This window comes from Chelonia mydas, chromosome 6, assembly GCF_015237465.2.
Source record: "Chelonia mydas isolate rCheMyd1 chromosome 6, rCheMyd1.pri.v2, whole genome shotgun sequence".
NCBI classification, from domain to species: domain Eukaryota; kingdom Metazoa; phylum Chordata; order Testudines; family Cheloniidae; genus Chelonia; species Chelonia mydas.
The window spans coordinates 115513364-115533016 of NC_051246.2; the positions used below are offsets into that span (position 1 = coordinate 115513364).

The following is a 19653-nucleotide window of genomic DNA, read 5'->3' on the forward strand; positions in this document are numbered from 1 at the left end:
CATCACATTGGCGGCTCATAGTCGTCCTGTGGTCAACCAATACTCCAAGGTCCTTCTCCTCCTCCGTTACTTCTAATTGATGCGTCCCCATCTTATAACAGAAATTCTTGTTATTAATCCCTAAATGCATAACCTTACACTTCTCACTATTAAATTTCATCCTATTACTATTACTCCAGTTTACAAGGTCATCCAAATCTTCCTGTAAGATATCCCAGTCTCTCTCTAAATTGGCAATACCTCCCAGCTTCGTATCATCCTCAAACTTTATTAGCACACTCCCACTTTTTGTGCCAAGGTCAGTAATAAAAAGATTAAATAAGATTGGTCCCAAAACCGATCCCTGAGGAACTCCACTGGTAACCTCCCTCCAGCCTGACAGTTCACCTTTCAGTAGGACCCGCTGTAGTCTCCCTGTTAACCAATTCCTTATCCACCTTTCAATTTTCATATTGATCCCCATCTTTTCCAATTTAACTAATAATTCTCCATGTGGCACAGTATCAAACGCCTTACTGAAATCTAGGTAAATTAGATCCACTGCGTTTCCTTTGTCTAAAAAATCTGTTACCTTCTCAAAGAAGGAGATCAGGTTGGTTTGGCACGATCTACCTTTTGTAAAACCATGTTGTATTTTGTCCCATTTACCATTGACCTCAATGTCCTTAACTACTTTCTCCTTCAAAATTTTTTCCAAGACCTTGCATACTACAGATGTCAAACTAACAGGCCTGTAGTTACCCGGATCACATTTTTTTTCTTAAAAATAGGAACTATGTTAGCAATTCTCCAATCATACGGTACAACCCCTGAAATTGCTGGATTCCAAAACTGACAGAGGTTTATGATGCTCTGCTGAGAGGCTTAGTGGCTCACTTTCTATCTTTTAGTGGTGGACCTAATTCTGTTTCTCATTCCTCCCTGATGACAAGGGCAGAAAGTGCCATTAAGGCAAGAGAGGAAGGAAAGAAAACTTGGGGTGATGACTTTTTCAGAGCTTGGAATGTGAGAGAGAATACAAACATTTGAGACCATCTTTATCTGGTGGGCTGGAAGTGCTGGGACACAGAATTACCATGAGAAGGGTCAAAATCCAGGCATAAAATCTGCAGGTGCTGAGACTCCTCCAAGTTCAGCAAGGCTGAGACTCATTAGAGGGTTTATTGGGTACTTGCTGCTGATTGTGCACACACACACACACACACAAACTATATACAAAGCCATCCAGTTTAGGAGGAGCATGTTGTCCCATTCAAGCTTTACTGGTCTCTGATCTTTGAAAAAGAATAATAAAGTTCTTTGGAAGCTTTGCAATTTCAAATGTAACAACGCACTAGAATTTTTGCCTGCTTCAGTCTAAGATCCATCACAAGGCAGCAGAGGAAAACTTCAGATCATATTAAAAGGAAACGTTTATAGAAGCACTTTGCTCTTTCTACAAAAACTGAGGTTCACATTCCAAGATGAATAAGCTTATATGCTTCCCAAAAGAAACCTCAAAATTCCTTTACTCTTAAAAAAGAGGGGTACAAGATTGATTCTGGGAAAGAACAGTGATTAAAAGGCTGAGTATAATTATCTTTCCTCATATGCTCATGACTTTGAAGCTGGATCAGTTTTACTGAAAACACATGTTGCCGAATGCTAAAACCTCTCACACGGGGTGGCCAACCTGTGGTTTCGGAGTGGCACGTGGCTCTTCAGAGGTTAACATGCGGCTCCTTGCCTAGGCGCTGACTCCGAGGCTGGAGCTACAGATGCTAACTTTCCAATGTGCTGTGGGCTGCTCACTGCTCAACCCCCTGCTCTGTCCAAGGTCCCGCCACCACTCCACCCCCTCCTCCAAGGCCCCTGTCCCTTCCCCCAAGCCTGCCATGCCCTCGCTCCTCACCAGAGCCTCCTGCGCACTGTGAAACAGCTGACTGCAGCGGGCAGGAGGCATGGGGAGGTGCTGATTGGCAGGGCTGCCGGTGGGTTGAAGGTGCTGGGAGCGGCTGCTGATATATTACTGTTGCTCTTTGGCAATGTTCATTGGTAAATTCTGGCTCCTTCTCAGGCTCAGGTTGGCCACCCCTGCTCTCACACATTACCAGCTGAGATAGGACAGGTAATTTGTAATCTTAAAATTCCCTGATACCAGGCCAGGATTCATTGGTTACTGGCTATTTAGCTGAAATTTCCCAAGCACAGTACTTCACTATATCATCATCTGAAAAGAGATTTTATTGTGGGGGATCACATGGTTCAATTTCCCTTATAACTGGGGCTCTCTCCTCCCTCTCTACCACTTACCAGTATCAATTCAGTGTTGCTGATTTTCGGGATGGGCGACTCTTGCTGCTGGCAGTCTCATGATGACACAAAGTTCTAGCAATCATGTGACTTGGGGGGTGGGGGTGGAGAAGGCTTCTAAACAGTTTCCTGTAGCCTAGTGGAAGAGGCACAAAACTGCAAGCCCAGAGACCATGAGTTCTAATCCTGGCTCTTTCACTGACCGCTGTTAGTATTTTGGTGCCCATACAAAACCTCATTATGAAACAAGGTTTTAGCCTATTAGACAGGAAGACCCAGAGACTTATAGATCAATCAGCCTAACTTTGATACCTGGAAAGATCCTGGAACAAATTATTAAATAAGCTGTTTGTAAGCAGCTAGAGATAATAGGGCGATAAGCAATAGCCAACATTGATTTGTCAAGGACAAATCACGCCAAACCAACCTGATTTCCTTCTTTGACAGAGTTATTGGCTTAGTGGATATAGGGGAAAGAACAGTAGACATGATACAGCTTGGTTTTATTAAGGCTTTTGGACACAGTCCCACATGACATTCTCATAAACAAAGTAGGGAAATGTAGTCTAGATGAAATTACTGTAAGATGTGTGCACAACTGTTTGGAAAAAAAACAAACAACACAACCATACTCAATGAGTAGTTATCAAAGGTTCACTGTCAAACTAGGAGGGCATATCTAGTGGGATCCTGGAGAAGTCAGTCCTGGGTCCAGTACTATTCAATATTTTCATTACTGACTTGGATAACGGAATGGAGAGTATGCTTATAAAATTTCCAGACGACACCGAGTTAGGAGGGGTTGCCAGCACTTTGGAATACAGGATTAGAATTCATTCAGAACGACCATAACAAATTGGAGAATTGGTCTGAAATCAACAAGATGAAATTCAATAAAGACAGGTGCAAATTCCTACACTTAGGAAGGAAAAAAAAAATCAAATGCACAAATACAAAATGGGGAATAACTGGCTAGGTGGCAGTACTGCAGAAAACCATCTAGGGGTTATAATGGATCACAAATTGAATATGCAACTGTGATGCAGCTGCAAAAAAGGCGAATAGTCTGGGGAGTATTAACAGAAGTGTCATGCCGAAGACACAGGAGGTAATTGTTCTGCTCTACTTGGTGGGGCCTCCGCTGGAGCAGTGTTTCCAGTTCTAGGCACCACACTTTAGAAAAGACGTGGACAAACTAGAGACAGTCCAGAGGAGAGCAACACACATGAGAAAAGGTTTAAAAAAGCTGACCTATGAGGAAAGGTTAAAAAACCTGGGAATGTTAAGTCCTGAAAAAAGAAGGCTGAGGGAGGAACCTGATCGCAGTCTTCAAAAATGCTGAAGGGCTATTCGAAAGAGGACTGTGACCAACTGAGCAGGTGGTCCCCCAGGAACTGGTTCTTGGCCCTATGCTATTTAACATTTTTATCAGTGACCTGGAATAAACATAAAATCATCACTGATAAAGTTTGTAGATGACACAAAAATTGGGAGAGTGGTAAATAATGAAGAGGACAGGTCACTGATATAGAGCAATCTGGATCACTTGGTAAACTGGGCACAAGCAAACAATGTGTGTGTTTAATCCGCTAAATGTAAATGTATACACCGAGAAACAAAGACTGTAGGCCATACTTACAGGATGGGGGACTCTATACTGGGAAGCAGTGACTCTGAAAAAGATTTGGGGGTCATAATGGATAATCAGCTGAACATGAGCTCCCAATGCAATTATGTGGCCAACAAAAACTAACGCAATCCTTGAATGCTGTAACGGGATTGGCCACCACCCGATCTCCCCGTTATTGCCAGAGGTTGCCCTCCAGCTCCCTGCATCTGTTGTCCCCCTCTTTAGGGCTCCTTAACCAAACTCAAGATAGTCCAAAGGAAATTAAAACATTCCCCACCTGGGGTCCACTTTATTCAGTTCTCAGGTATACACTGATCCTCCAAGCCCCAGCACCAGTTCAGTGTCTCTCCCCCTAGCTGCGGGGTTCCCAGCCCTTTTCCCCAGAGCTGGGCATAGTTCAGTCTCTGCAAGCGCCAATCGTGTTCCCTGCAGCTGTTGTTTCCTCAAGCCAGCTACAGCTTCTCAGGCTTCTGCTTCCTGAGCATCTCCCAGCTTACTGCAGCCAGCTGCTGCTCTCACACAGGTGTACCTCCTTTAGTAATCAGGGTTGGCTAGCCCCAGGCCCTCCAGGCATTAAGGGGTGAGCCACTTTGTTACAGATACATAAAAAAAGAATCTTGAGTGGGAGTAAAGAGGAACTGGTGTGACTGCTGCTGGAATACTGTGTCCAATTCTGGTGTCCACAATTCGAGAAGGATATTGATAAATTGGAGAGGGTTTGGAGAAGAGCCATGACACTGATTAATGGATTAGAAAACATGCCTTATAGTGAAAGACTCAAGGTACTCAGTCTATTTAGCTTAACAAAGAGAAGGTTAATGGGTGACTTGATTACAGTCTAAGTCAGAGACTCATAAACAGACTAAGCAATTGCTTAGGGCCGCCAGCAGCTCAAGGGGGTCACTTATTCAGTTTTTATTATAAGAACTTGCTCATTTTAGAATGGGGGAGACAAAAATATTCCTGCTTAGGGCCCCCAATGGGCTAGCACTGCCAAAAAGTACCCACAAGGGGAACAAATATTTACTAATGAGCTAGTCAGTCTAAGAGAGAAAAATAAACAACATGATCCAATGGCTCAAAATTGAAGCTAGACAAATTCAGACTGGAAATATGGCATAATGTTTTTAATGCTGAGAGTAATTAACCACTGGAACAAGGGTCATGGTGGATTCTCCATCACGGGACATTTTTTCAAGATTGGATTTTTTCTAAAAGATCTGCTCTGGGAATTATTTTGGAGAAGTTCTACGGCCTGTGTTATGCAGGAGATCAGACTAGACCATCCCTTCTGGTCTTTGAATCTATGAAAAAAACAATTATTTACTTGTATTGTTACTGTTGTTCTTAGAGAGGAGGTGCAGACATGCATACATAGGTGTACACCCACCCAGGCTAGACTCTCCCCTGGTTATATAAGGGTAGCATCGACCAGACCCCCTCAGATGTCAAGAGTATAAAGTCTGATGTAGAGGCGACAGAGAGTGGTTGTGGAATACACACCAACAACTCATCTCAAAGAACAGTTACAATGTAGGAAAAAGAAAAGGAGTACTTGTGGCACCTCAGAGACTAACCAATTTATTTGAGCATAAGCTTTTGTGAGCTATGAGGCATCCGATGAAGTGAGCTGTAGCTCACGAAAGTTTATGCTCAAATAAATTGGTTAGTCTCTGAGGTGCCACAAGTACTCCTTTCCTTTTTGCGAATACAGACTAACACAGCTGTTACTCTGAAACCTGTCATAATGTAGGAAAGGAACTATTTTTCTTCTTTGAGGAGATGCAGCTATGTTCCATGTAGGCAGATCACAAGAAGTACCCTTGAATGACTTTACAGATGGAGCACTGTTCCTTAATGTACCGAGACACAAGCACCTTGGGTAGGGATCACTATTAGGGATGGCCCCACACACGACGGCCAATGCTTGAGCCTTGGTTAGGGTATCACACAGGGCAGCCAACTACTCTAACTCTAAACTAAACCTAAGGTACCACTAGCTATCATCTAGAGCGGTGGTTCCCAAACTTGTTCTGCCGCTTGTGCAGGGAAAGCCCCATGCGGGCCGGGCCGGTTTGTTTACCTGCCGCGTCCGCAGGTTCGGCTGATCGCGGCTCCCAGTGGCCGTGGTTCGCTGCTCCAGGCCAATGGGAGCTGCTGGAAGCGGCACGGGCCGAGGGACGTACTGGCCACCGCTTCAGGGGTCTGAAAGAAGACTATGTTCTGGAGGAAAAAGGGAGAGGAAGGATCCTGGACTCCTTTGAAGACTCTGACCACATTCCAAAGAACGCTCAAGGGTGGTGAGGAAAATGAAGCAAGAAATAGCATATTGGTATTTATTATTTTGCAGGGATCTGCATATCTTGTGCAGTCTAAAGTAAATTGATTTGTTTTAAATATCCTTCTGCAAAGTCTGTGTCTACTGGCTTCACTGTCACATGTCCCTGAAGGTTAAACTATAAACCAGCGTGCACATAAGAGGAGTAAGGCTTTGCTTAAGCCACTGGGAGACCTGGAGGGTTCAGCACTCGTCTTGGGGCCTCGCTTAAGGCAGCTGGGCCGTGGGGTCCCACTTCTAAAAAAGGATACTTGACAGAGTCTGGGACCAGCAAGCATTCCAGAGGCCAGAGCCAGACATAATGTCTGAAGCCTACTGTGACTCAAGGAAGCTTGAAAGTACACAGGCCCAATGTGTGAGTCCAAACACAGCAGCCTGGTGAGTGTTCAGAAAAGGGCTGCTTGACCAGGGCTGTGACACCAGGTCTCAGATGCCCAAATCTCAGCCACTTTTCCACACAAGTCTTTCAGGAGGAACACGGCAAATACATGCTTCTGTAACCCACACCAATATAGCATGATCCTGTGTCACCCTCTAGGAGCTGGACCACATAGAGGAATGTACGACATGATACTGCTTTGATACTAAGAGACATGGCTCCTTTGCTCGAGTAATATAGGGCGATACTTCATCCACAGGTCCCAGGTTCAGTTCCCTGCAGATGACCCGAACAGAGTCATTGTTACATCTGCCTTATCTGTCTGTAACCATTAGGCCACAGTCTGATCCTAGAGCTGGGCAGAGAAACTAAGATTTCTGGTGGTCATTGTTCCACAGCTGTCTCTCAAATATTTATGTCATGTATACTTGTGTAAAGTAACTAGCAGTGTGCATGTCATGCCTCCTGGTACAGGCTAGTCCACAGAGAATAACAGCACACTTTCTGCCTCCCTGCTTATACCTATAGCGGACACTGAAGATATCTATGTTCTATGGCAGAGGTTCTCAAACTGTGGTCCGCAGACCATAGTTCCTTTTAAGGCGCACCTGGACAGCAGCACACAGAGAATGAAGGGCCACCCACCTAATCAGTGGAGCCATGCAGGTGTGGCTCCACTTATTAGGTGCCTGGAACCTGGAGAAGACGCACATGTAAGGTGAGGTGGTGGCCTTGGGGGGAATAGAGGGTAAGTGGGGTGAGAAGAGGGGGTGGGGGAAATTTGGGGCGTGCAGGGCTCAGCGGCCATAGAAAGAGGCTACTTTCCCCAGCTCCAGGGCTGGGGCTGCTGGGGAGAGACGCCCCTCCTTCCCAGCCCCAGCTCTGTGGCTGCTGTGGCCGGGGAGAAACCGCCCCACCTTCCCAGCCCCAGCTCAGGGGCTGCTGCAGCAGGGGAGAGAGGGCACATCCATCGCATTAGAAGGTAAGACTACTGATATTAAAATAAGAGTTGTGTGCTTTTATATGTAGAGCAAAAAAACGTTAATTATTATAAAGGCTTTTTTATATAGCGCTTTTATCCAAAGCTCTTTGCAATAGTTAGCTAATGGTGCAAATAACATTTGGAAAGTTCATTAAGTGGTCCGCCGAGATCCTCAGCAATTTTAAAGTGGTACACCTCTACCCCGATATAACGCGGCCTTCGGGAACCAAAAAATCTTACCGTCTTATAGGTGAGACCGCGTTATATCGGGGTAGGGAGAGGAACTGCTCCCCACCCCAGCTCACCTCCACTCTGCCTCCACCTCCTCCCCTGAGTGCACCGCTGCCGCTCTGCTTCTCCTCCCCTCCCTCCCTGCCAGGCTTGCCGCTCCAATCAGCTGTTTGGCGTGGGAAGCCTGGAAGTGGGGGGGGAGTGGGGGAAGAAGCGGAGCGGCGTGCTCAGGGGAGGAGGCAGAGTGGAGGTGAGCTGGGGCAGGGGGGCTGCAGCAAGTGGCGCGGGGGGGGGGGGGCGCAGAGGAACCGCTTGCGGTAACACAAATTCGGATATAACGAGGTAAAGCAGCCCTGCTCCCCGGAGCACTGCTTTACTGCATTATACCCGAATTCACGTTGTATCAGACTGCATTATATCAGGGTAGAGGTATACGCAAAAAAAAAAAAAAAAAGTTTGAGAACCACTATTCTATAGATCAGAAGGTTGTACATTCAAACCCTGCTGAGGATGATTCGTGTGGAAGTGAAAACATGTACAACGGCAAAGTTAGCATAAGAACCTTGGCGTAATAGTTGGAATTATTTCATATTGCAAAACATTGCATCTAGAAGTGAATTCGAATGCTGTGTTAATATTTATTTTATTGTTTGTATTTTGGTTAATAGGAGCTGCTCTGTTAAGGGGGTGTGGCAGACTGAGAGAAGCTTGAAGGAGATTTTGCCTGTGTTTCCAGAGATTGGAAGACGCTGTTTGCATACGCTACAGAAAGGTGATAACTTGATCTAAGATGCATACTTTTCTGGAAAGCAGCCTCATTCTCACAGTGCAATGTTAATATTTAATAGTGATTGGATTCCTCAGAGTATTCCTAATAAACTATAGAACCTCTTCATTTGTAGGTTACCGGTTTGGATCCTAGCCAGCTCAGAAAGGATTAAAAAATGTTCCCATCTGATGGATGTTTGGTAGCCCCTATATGAGTATGGCAAGTCCCAGTTCCAGTTCCTAATATCACCATTACGCTTTGAACTAGATTGATCCCTTGTGGGCAGGGCCTAGTTCTTACTAAGTGTTTGTACCTACCACTATGGGGCCCCAATCTAAGTGTGGTCCTCCAACTAAAACTCCTGCAGTGGGGGCCAGTCACCTTGCTAGACATTTGTGAGAGTTGGGAAGACTAATGTCACACGCACACAGGAGTCTGGGCATGAGAAGTTCAAAAAAAAAAAAAAAAAAAAAAATCAAAGGACAGACCAAAAAACCAGGCCTTACATTTTTTTTAAAAAGTCTCAATTTCAGGGTCAATCTCAGTTTTTTGGGGACAGACATGTTATTTTTGTATGTGTGGGATTGGCAGTGGTGCAACTGGTTGTAAGCAGTGCCAGGTCACTGTGGGAAGGTCAAATGTCCTTTGTAATCCTGCGATACTGTACTGGTTGTTGTGTATGAAGTCTTTCACTTATGGTTATCACTAAAAAACCAACAAGAAGGGAGCAGAGAAAGAGGGCTAACTTCACGGCACAGATAACACCATCTACCCACTAAGTTGCGGAGCAGCACTGCTAACAGCCCACTGATTCAACATGGAACTAAGAAACAGAAAACAGAATTGTAGATGTGAAAGCAGTCACTGCAGAGCATGCAAAAGTCACGTTCACTGTGCTCTAGAATGGGTTATGTGGTTTGTTTGGGTTATAGCCTTCTGTACAATACAATGGCAGCCAGGGTATTTTGCAGTTCTGCCCCTCTATTACTGCATTTGCTTCCTGTTGCCATTTGGAGTACCCAGTCTGTATCAACATTTAAAACAAGAAAGAAGACACCGGTTTGTTGGATCTTCCAACTACCCTTAGTTCCTGATAAATCTGCAATATTTAAAGGGACGCTGTCATCACAAAAGAAAAAAAAAAAAATCATCACACTTATCTGAAACCCTGAAAGAAATTAGAGGGGAAAAACACCTTTTCCCTTTTCGTGTGTTACTTAGGGCTTGTCTACACTGGCACTTTACAGCGCTGCAACTTTCTCGCTCAGGGGTGTGAAAAAACACCCCCCGGAGCGCAGCAAGTTTCAGCGCTGTAAAGCACCAGTGTACACAGTGCACCAGCGCTGGGAGCTACGCCCCTCGTGGAGGTGGGTTTTTTATGGCGCTAGGAGAGCTCTCTCCCAGCCCTGCGCCATGACCACACAAGGCACGTTAAAGCGCTGCCGCGGCAGTGCTTTAACGTTGCCAGTGTAGACTAGCCCTTAGTGAAAGCGACCATTTACAAAGTGTGGTTGAACGCACAATTTGCTCTGATTGTGTGGGTTTTTCCAACAGCAACATTGGAGAGAAACTATTTTTAACTCATTTTCTGAAATCCACTGGACAGGCATATGTGTTCTTTTTCGTTTAGCACCTCAGCTGATTGTGCCCCTGTGTTTGTTTTGATGTGGTGGATCCAAACAAGAAATGCGACCATAGCTATCATTCAGAAAACCGAAGAAATTAAAATGTTTGATTTTTAAAAAACGGTCTCACCTTTGCTTAGGATCCTTCTTCAGCAAACCTGACAGAAGAGATTTTGCTTCAGGTGACAAAGTGCGTGGAAACCTAATCTCCTCCATGAGGATAAGTTCAAAGAGCTTCTCATGGTCCTGATTGTAGAAAGGGAGCCGGCCACACATCATTTCATACATTACGACTCCTAAGCCCCACCAGTCTACTGCACGACCATAGTCATTATCTTCCAGCACCTGCAGAAACACAGAGAACAGCTTTAGTAGGTATTCCTGTGCTGTGACTATGCAAGGAATTCAAGTGACAGGGACTTATACTATTATATTCGTTTTCATGCATTTCACAACTCTGCAGGCACAGCATACTTGCTGCAGCCGAGAGAGCAGATCCCGTTGCAGACAACTGACACTAATGCACACCAATGATTTATCCACAGGGAACGCTCTAGGCAAGCAAGAGGGAAAAAAGGCTAGAGAGAGATGGCACTCCCCCACCCCCCCCACACACACATTACTTCCATGATATGCATAACCTAATGCCTAGAGGCTGAGAACCCAAGTCTGTTCTCAGATTACAAAGCCAGCTGTTAAATCCTAACTTATTCATTAGAAACCATTCCAAATGGGGCCTCATTTTAAAAACAGGATGCCATTTGGGGGGCAAGAGAGGATTGATTAACCTATTGCTTCAAAGCTACAATCATATCTGTTCCCTCTCCATGTCAACGTGTACGTTTTCTTTATCCTCACCAGAAAAGCTATGCAGCAACCCAGGAAAGACAGCTTGCAAGTTTTAGAAGAATTGCTGAGCTGAATTAAACTGTAAGGGCCCAAGGTTCAAAATAGCTCAGTTCTCTTTTGCACTTCTGGCCTTTATGTTGCCCTAAATGGGAGCCAAGTGCTTTTGAAAATCTGGCCCTAAATCTTTTCAATTTGCAGTCTCCTTATTATACACACAGATGTTCAGAAAAAAAATTGTTTCTCTCTCACAGTGGAGAAAATCTACTATTACAATTTTCTCTTACTTAATTGTATCCCCAGGTTTAGGTTGGGTTACATGATATTTGATAGCTTTACTCTCCTTACAGTTCTGCACTTTACTGCTTCTCACTGGTACGAGGTAAAAGCACTGTTTGTTCATTCTTTAGTACCTTGCAGTGTCAGTGCCTACCCAATTTACAGAACTGCACTTCAGAACCATTTATGCTCAGAAATAAATCTTCAGTAGGACTCAGGACCAAAGAGCCAACTGAAGCCAGAAGTAGTTTTGCCACTAACTTCCATGGGAGCAGAATCTGGCACTTTATGAATTAATTATTAAGATCCTGTGGATAAAGAGAAAGATCAAGATTTTCTTTGTAAAAAACTGTTTGTGTTCTCTCTATATATTCACTAATTATTTAGTACTCTGCCTTAAAAATTATCTGAACCAGAAAAAAAGTCCTGCAGTAAAAATCCAAAGGCTGTCAGGTATTAGATTACCCCGCACAGGTCTATTTACAGCATCTCTTGCTGTATGATTCACACCAAACGACAGCTGGTTCTACAGCTGCCCCATATATGTATAAGACCAACACAGCTGCTTGTCTGCCAGGATTCCAGGAGCCAGCCTCATCCTTTATGAGGAATCACAGTCTCTAACTTCATAGGAGATAGTGTGTGATAATGCAGTTAGCCATATTTCTGAGCCACACCCTTTCACGAAGCACTTCCTGTTCATTCTAAACCACTTAGGTTACTTAAAATAAAGTAGACACATTGCTGCTAGATACACAATAGGAATAATTTTTTTTTTTTTAAAAGCCAAGATCAAGTCCTACAAAATCAGGCCTTCTAAAACGCAACAATGATAATTTGGCCAGGATACTAAAAGAATACTAGTTATAATTCAGATTACTAACTAGAACCCTGAATTTCTTAGCTCCATACAGCACAAAACAAGTACCAATCCTTATTTTTCAAAGTAAAAAATACTTCTCACAAACCCCACAGTGCTTATATTAATGTTTATACAAAACAGGACAATGATTTAGTCTTACTTTAAGAATGTTCACAACTGAGAAGAGAAAAAATAATATAGAAGTAGCATGAAAGGTACTTATATACCCATGATTTATTGCAATGTGCATGGTAACTGGGAAGCAATAGGTAACAAGGTCATTTAACTTAAATTAAGCGGATGGTCAGTTCACCACAGTTCTTGGCAGCTGTGTGATGGAATTTACAAGAGAAGACACAACAGCTGTAAACAGGACAGTCATCAATATATCTGACACATCAAAGCGGACGCAGTTCAGTCACTGCCATCCATGCACAAGATTCCAATACGAACCTAAAAACAACTATGCAACAACTGTATAAACATGCTCTTATGCTGGATTCAAGTTACAAATAGAGAGGCAAAGAAAGAGACCCCTACTTTTAAGGATACATGACCTTAAACATACAGAATACTCATTCACGCACAATTTCCAGATTTTTTGCATGCTATCAGCCAGATGACAAAAGCCTTCAGAATTTAACACTCCAACCGATAGCTGGGATTTGCAATGAAGGGTGTGAGCTAGGTTAGTCAAAAGGATTTGTCCTTCTGTGTTATGGTTAAGCCAGATCATTATAAATATTAAAGGAAAATATTACAGGTAAAATGATTGAGGGGTAATTCATATAGAAACATTCTGTGGCTGCTTCAGACACATTCCGCGTCAGGAAAAAATTCAAAAGTTAAATAATCTCCAATGAGATTTGCCCAGTCTTTCACTGGCCCACAAAATCCACAGTTATAATCAGAGACTAAAGTTTAACACTGCTTTTAAAAGGGATAATGGCAGATTTAAAGCCATATTTGTAAACAACAAACTGCCTTAGCTGTTTTACTGATAACTCTTTGTGTCAGTGGTTCTCAACCTATGGACTGATGATGATTCACAAGGAGTTTCTGGTTGTCCATGAGAGCTGGCAGACATCATGAAGCTGGCTCCATCTCCTTGCTTCAAGCTACTTTGACAGGTGCCCAGGTTCTTCATTTCAATGAAGCGGCTGGATGGCTGTACAAAGAGCTGGAAAACATGAACACAGCTGCCTCCCCGCCACTGCTGTGTAGGAGGAGAGTATAAACAGAAGCCTCCAGAAAGGACAAGAGCCATCAGTGGAACAAAACAAAAACAAAAGCAATGTTTCCCAAAGGTAACTTTTCCACGTAATCAATTCCTGTACTTGTGCCTTACGCTGCTATAACTGGAAGAGTGTTTACTCGTGGCTCCATTTCACCCAACTTGGACAAAGAGTGAAATGGAGCCACGGTTTCATTTTCATGCTGTTGTGCACTAGCACAGTGCTCCATTGTCTGGACTGCAAACAGTTCAGGGGAAATGTTTAAAAACTTTTAAAGAGGGAAGTCATGAAAACATTTCTGCTAATTAAGTTCTGCAAAATGTCTTTAGTACAAAGAAATGTAAAATTCTGAACACAGATTACCTGTCCGTATTGTTCCTTCCAGAAAAGGATGGTACACTATTCACTTTGGGGAATGTGTGTATATATATATATATATATATATATATACATACACACACACACACACACGTGTGTGTGTGTGTATATATCTATAATGGTACGTGCTAGCTGCACCTTTGTCCCCTACCTAGTCTCCCTGAGTGTACCTCCTCAGGCGTCAAACCTTGTGCCTTTACCTATCCCAGGCCTGAATTCCGCTTTTCTACCTCTGATTAGACTGGGCCCTAGACCATCAACCCTGTGTATCAATCATGCTTACCCAGCAAGTCTGAGTGAGCTCTGACAACCTGTAGTTCTTCCCTTTGGGAGTCTCTGACCAGTGTTGTACAGTGACAAAACAGCTTTCCTAAAGGACGGTTTATTTTGCAGAAGGAATAAAGCATTTAGAGCAAAAAAAGAGGGTCACTCACCTTGTGCATAAACTGCGGTTCTTCAAGATGTGTCCCCCTGTGGGTGCTCCACTTCAGGTGATTGGGCGCCTCATGCCTCTAGTCAGAGAGCTTTGACAGCAGTACCTGGTTAGGCTGCACATGCGCTCTCCCTGTCTCACACCTGTAGCAGTGGTTAACTAGCGCTGTGTGGCCAACCCCCATCTCAGTTCTTTCTCAGCTGCAGAGGACCTTGCAAAAACTCCAAAGCAGAGGGGAGGAAGGTGGGTAGTGGAGCACTCACAGGGACATACATCTCGAAGAACCTCAGTTACTGCACCCTCTCTTCTTCTTCAAGTGATGTCCTTGTGGATGCTGCACTTCAGGTGACTGTAAAGCAGTGCCCCTCAGTGGAAAGGAGGGGCTTCAGACCTGGATCAGATGATAGGACCGTGAGTCCTAATAAAAAGTGTCAGATGTCAAATCTTGCTTGATTGCGTAGTGCTGAATGAATGTGTGGGCCGACGACCAAGTGGCTGCTTTACATGTCTAATAGTCACAGCATTAAGGAAGGCTACCAACGGGGAGAGCGACCTGGTAGAATGCATTCTAACCCCCCAGTGGGGGTTGAAGTTCGTCTTGGCGTTAGCAGAGATGAATGCACTCTGAAATCCATTTGGAGAGTCTCTGCTTATATAGGTTTCAGAGTAACAGCCGTGTTAGTCTGTATTCGTAAAAAGAAAAGGAGTACTTGTGGCACCTTAGAGACTAACCAGTTTATTTGAGCATGAGCTTTCGTGAGCTACAGCTCACTTCATCGGATGCATCCGATGAAGTGAGCTGTAGCTCACGAAAGCTCATGCTCAAATAAACTGGTTAGTCTCTAAGGTGCCACAAGTACTCCTTTTCTTTCTGCTTATATATAGCTTCTCCTTTGGATCTCTCCGTAGTTGAGAGAAACAAACAGTTTTGGTGCCTTCCTGAATAGTTTAGTCCATTTGAGATAAAAGGCTAGTGCCCTTCTGACACCTAGAGGATGAAGTGCTGCTTTTTGCCTGTTGTTATGAAGTTTAGGGAAGAATGCAGGAAGATTAATAGGTTGGTTGAGGTGGAACGAAGAGGGTACATTAGGTAGAAATTTAGGATGCACTCTTAGAGTGACCTTGTTCTTGAAAAAGATCGTGTATGGGGGTATGCCAGGAGGGCCCTATATTCTCGTACACATCTTACGGATGTGATGGCGACAAGGAAGGCTACTTTCATTGAAAGGCGTAATAGTGAATGGCAGCCAAGGGTTCAAACGGAGGTCTGGTAAGTGAATGAAGTACTAAATTAAGATGCTATGCAGGCATTGGGACTCTTAGAGTTCAGGATAGAGGTTCCAGAAACCTTGTAGGAATTGTTTTGTAGTTGGATGGGCAAAGACTGAAAAAAACCCATCCACTTTAGAGTGGAACATTGTGACAGGTGCGAGGTATACTCTGAATGAGCTCAGTGAAAGACCCAATTTTTTTTTATTGAAGTATATAGTCCAGGATTAGTGGTAGAGCAGAGGTGGTAGCTCTGATTTGTTTGTTCTGGCACCTGTGTGGAATCTCTTCCATTTGTGGAGGTAGGCTGAGCATGTAGTCAACCATCTCTGCTGCCTAGCAAGGTATCCTTCACCTTTTCTGAGCAGGTCATCTCCTTGCTTTGAAATTATGGAGGAGCCATGCTCTCAGGTGGAGTATCTCCAGATTCGGGTACAAGATCTGGCCTGCATCTTGTGACAGGAGATGTGGAAGAAGTGGGAGAACGCGCAGTGAACATGCAGACATCTGCTGCAAGTATGGAAATCAAATTTGTCTGGGCCATGTGACAGCTATCAAGATGACCCTGGATAGGTCAGTCTTGATCTTTTATATGACCCTAGACAACTACGGGGTAAGACAGAAAGCATAAAAACGAGGTGCAGCCCATCTGAGGAGGAAGGCATTGTCTATGGATCCTGGCCCCAACCCCACTTTGGAGCAAAATGATGGGCATGTGCTGTTCTGACTCATGGCAAGTAGACTTCCGGTGGGGAAACCCCATTGCTGGAATATATGCTGTATCACCAAGGTATTTATTTCCCACTCACGATTGTAGGAGAACTTTCTGCTTAACATGTCTGTTATGGTGTTGTGACGTCCCAGAAGATAGGAGGCTGACATGGTGATGTTATGATGGATGCACCAGTTCCAGTCTTAAAGCCTTGGCGCAGAGGGAGCGTGACCTTGCTCCTCCATGTTTGTTTATATAGAACATGCAAGCAACATTGTCCATCGGGATCTGTATGGTTTTGTTTTTGATCATAGGCAGAAAGTGGGTTCATGGGTTGCGAACTGCTTGCAGTTGCAGAACGTTTATGTGCAGTGCTGATTCCGAAGAAGACCACCTGTGCTGTACTGTCAGGTTGTTTAGATGGACCTCCCAGCCCACTAGGGAGACATCCATTGTGATTATCATTGTGGGGGAATCTGTAGAAAGGGGACCCCTGCACATATGTTGTGTGAATGGGACCACCACTCTAGCGAGTTCATGACCTTTTGTGGTATGTTGAGAGGCTTGCTCGGACTGTGTTTGTGGGGGATATACACTGTCCTGTGCCACCCTTGTAGGTAGCCCATGTGTAATCTGGTATGTTTTACGATGGAGGTGGTTGCCACCATGTGGCCTAGCAGTTTGAGGCAAGTCCTGGAAGATGTTTGTGGACTGTTCACTGTAGTGTTGATCAGATTCACTAGTGACAAATCTGTGTGGCGGTAGTGAAGCTCTCGCCTCCAACGAGTTTAGGTGAGCCCCAGTGAATTCTAGTTCTTGTACTGGTGTCACTGTTGGCTTTTGAATGTTTATTTGGAGACTGAGTTTTGTAAAAAAGTGATGTTGTCTTTTGTGTGGCTTTGATGGCTTCTTCCCAAGTGGGGGCTTTGAGTAGACTGTTGTCTAAACATGGGTACATCATGACCCTTTGCTTGCATAGATGGGCCGCTACCACTGCTAGAACTTTGGAAAAAACTTGAGGGGCCATGGAGAGGCCAAAGAGCAGTACCTTGTACTGATAGTGATCTTGTCCCAAAACAAATTGGAGGAACTGCCTGTGTGATGGATGTCTGGCGACATGAAAGTATGAGTCTTGCAGGTCGAGGGCTGAAAACCAGTCCTCTCATGGGATTACTGTTGCTAAAGTAACCATCCTGACAAAAGTGTTTTGACAAATTTGTTTAGGTTTCTCAGACCAAGAATGGGCCTCCAAAACAAGGATTAAGAAATATGGGAATAAAAGCCCTTCCCTCTGTGTTGTGCCGATACTGGTTCTACTGCACCCAAGTGCAGGAGATGGTCTACTTCCTGTCTTAGAAGGTGTTCGTGAGGGTAGGTGGGGGGAATAGAGGTGAACTGGATGGACTAACTGGTGATGATAATTTCCAGCACCCATTTGTCTGGAGTAATAATTTGCCATGTTGGTAGAAAGAGGTTTCAGCAACTGGAATTGGGAGAGGTCTCTCGGACCCTCAACCAAACCATCAAATTTGATATTTCGGTCCAGGTTGTTATGATGTAGGAGATTGAGATGGGAGTGGCCTACGTCTTGTGGGTCTTTGTCTCTACCTCTGGGCGTCATATTACGTCTGCGGTTGTGTGTAAGGCACTGGTCTTGAGTGTTCTGATGGGTAATATATGACCTGTTTTCGTTTTTGTGGAGGTGTGTAGATGCCTAAAGACCGAAGAGTCGCTTTAGAGTCTTTCAATGCATGGAGGGACTCGTCAGTCTTACCTGCAAATAATTTTGACCTTCAAAGGGAAGATCCTCTCTGGTGGATTGCAGCTCCTTTGGGAATCCAGACAGGTGGAGCCAAGAGGCACATTGCATTACTATGGCAGTTGCAATGGATCTTGCCACTGTGTTTGCTGAGTCTAAGGATGCCTGAAGATCTGTTCTTGCCAGGAGATGGCCTTCAGAAATGGCTGACCTAAATTGCTCCTTTTTGTCTTCAGGGATAATGTCAATAAATTCAAACAGTTTTGAGTAATTTGTGTGATTGTATTTCGCCATCATGGCTTCGTAGTTGGCTATTCTGAACTATAATGTTGCTGATGAATAGGTCTTGTGATCAAAAAGATCCCATCTTTTCCACTCTATCATATGGGGTGGTCCTCGAATGGTGTTGCCTGCCTTGCTCGTTGACAGCTTCTATGAGTTTGGCTGGGGATGTGAAAATAGAAACTCTAGGTCCTTCAATGGGACACAACACTTCTTATCCACCCTCTTATAAGTAGTGGGGGGACTGCTGTGGGTGTCTGCCAGATAGTCTTGGCAGGATGCATGAGTGCCTCATTATAGGAAGGGCTATTTTACAGGAGGCTGATGTGTGTAATATGTCCACCAACTTGTCTTGGGAATCAACAACCTCTTCCAGGGGGATTTGGAGCATGTCTGCAATTCTTTTAAACAGCTCCTGAACTTGCTTAAAATTGTCTCCTACTGTAGGTAGCAGAACCATGATGGTTTCATCTGGAGAGGAGGAGGAGGTGTTAGTTGCAGAAGTGGCCTCCTGATCTAGAGCCTCCTGTTTCCTCAAGAGTCTCCTCAGGGAGCTCACAGAGCCCCTCCTCTGACGTTGATGGGAAGCATCTCTGTCTTTCCCTGGAGTTACTGGGAAGCTTGGAATAATGTTCCCTACGGGACCCAGTATGGCAGGAATGACACTCGTGGTGGCATTCATGGATGTCCATACCACCCCTGAGTGCCAGCTCTGGAGCGGTGTCCTGGCTTTTCCTATAGATCTGGTCTGTCGATTCTCTGGATGGGTGAAGAGTGGTGTGAGGAACAAACATCTTCCTCCTCATCATCGGCCTCCTCGCTGGAAAAAGGAGAGACAGATCTGTTTGTCTGTCTGTATAATGGTGCCGAATGTACCGACGCTGTATCAGTACTGAAAAGAGGTGATTCTGGTGCCGCAGCAACTACTAAGTCCTTATGTCGGAAAAATTGGTGCATTCCAAGAGATCTAAGTACCAAAGATGGAATCTGTAATTGTTGCAGTACTGGGAATTGTTGTGGTACCAGGAGGTATTGCGGCACCAGGAGAATCGGTGCTGATTATGTCCGTACCGAAGGAGGTGAAGTAGACTTTGGTACCGCTGTCTCTACACTATGCGCCATACAGAGGGCCAGGAGATGGCGCCATAAGCTGAAGCACTGCAGAGGTGCTCAATACGGAGTGTTTAATTGCTGCAGTCGGTGTCATGGTAGAAGGGGTGGTCTTGTCTCTGCAGTCCTTCTGAGAGCCTGCCCACTTAGGGTCTTTGGCCTTAGTGGTACCAGTAAGTACTTAGCCGTGGCGTGGTTTGTACTGATGATAGGGAGAGAGGGAGAACGCTTCTTTTTCAGGA

General features: G+C 44.6%; 1 protein-coding gene and 1 long non-coding RNA gene across 9 annotated transcripts in view; one reads left to right on the plus strand and one right to left on the minus strand.

The window, feature by feature from the left end:
- AKT1 (AKT serine/threonine kinase 1) overlaps positions 1-19653 on the minus strand; it is a 116021-nt gene that overhangs the window by 19275 nt on the left and 77093 nt on the right. For 6 of the 8 annotated variants that reach the window (XM_037901060.2, XM_007067988.4, XM_043548573.1 and 3 more), the window contains one exon: positions 10377-10591. In XM_037901060.2, coding sequence (XP_037756988.1) covers positions 10377-10591 — 215 coding nt within the window. Of the gene's footprint in view, positions 1-2789; positions 3162-3931; positions 3966-10376; positions 10592-19653 lie in introns of those variants that run through there. The other 2 variants (XM_043548575.1, XM_043548576.1) reach the window with 2 other exon arrangements.
- On the plus strand, positions 8123-18286 carry LOC119566477. The gene is made up of 2 exons (XR_005225627.2): positions 8123-8624; positions 17963-18286. It is a non-coding gene; the product is annotated as an uncharacterized LOC119566477 (long non-coding RNA).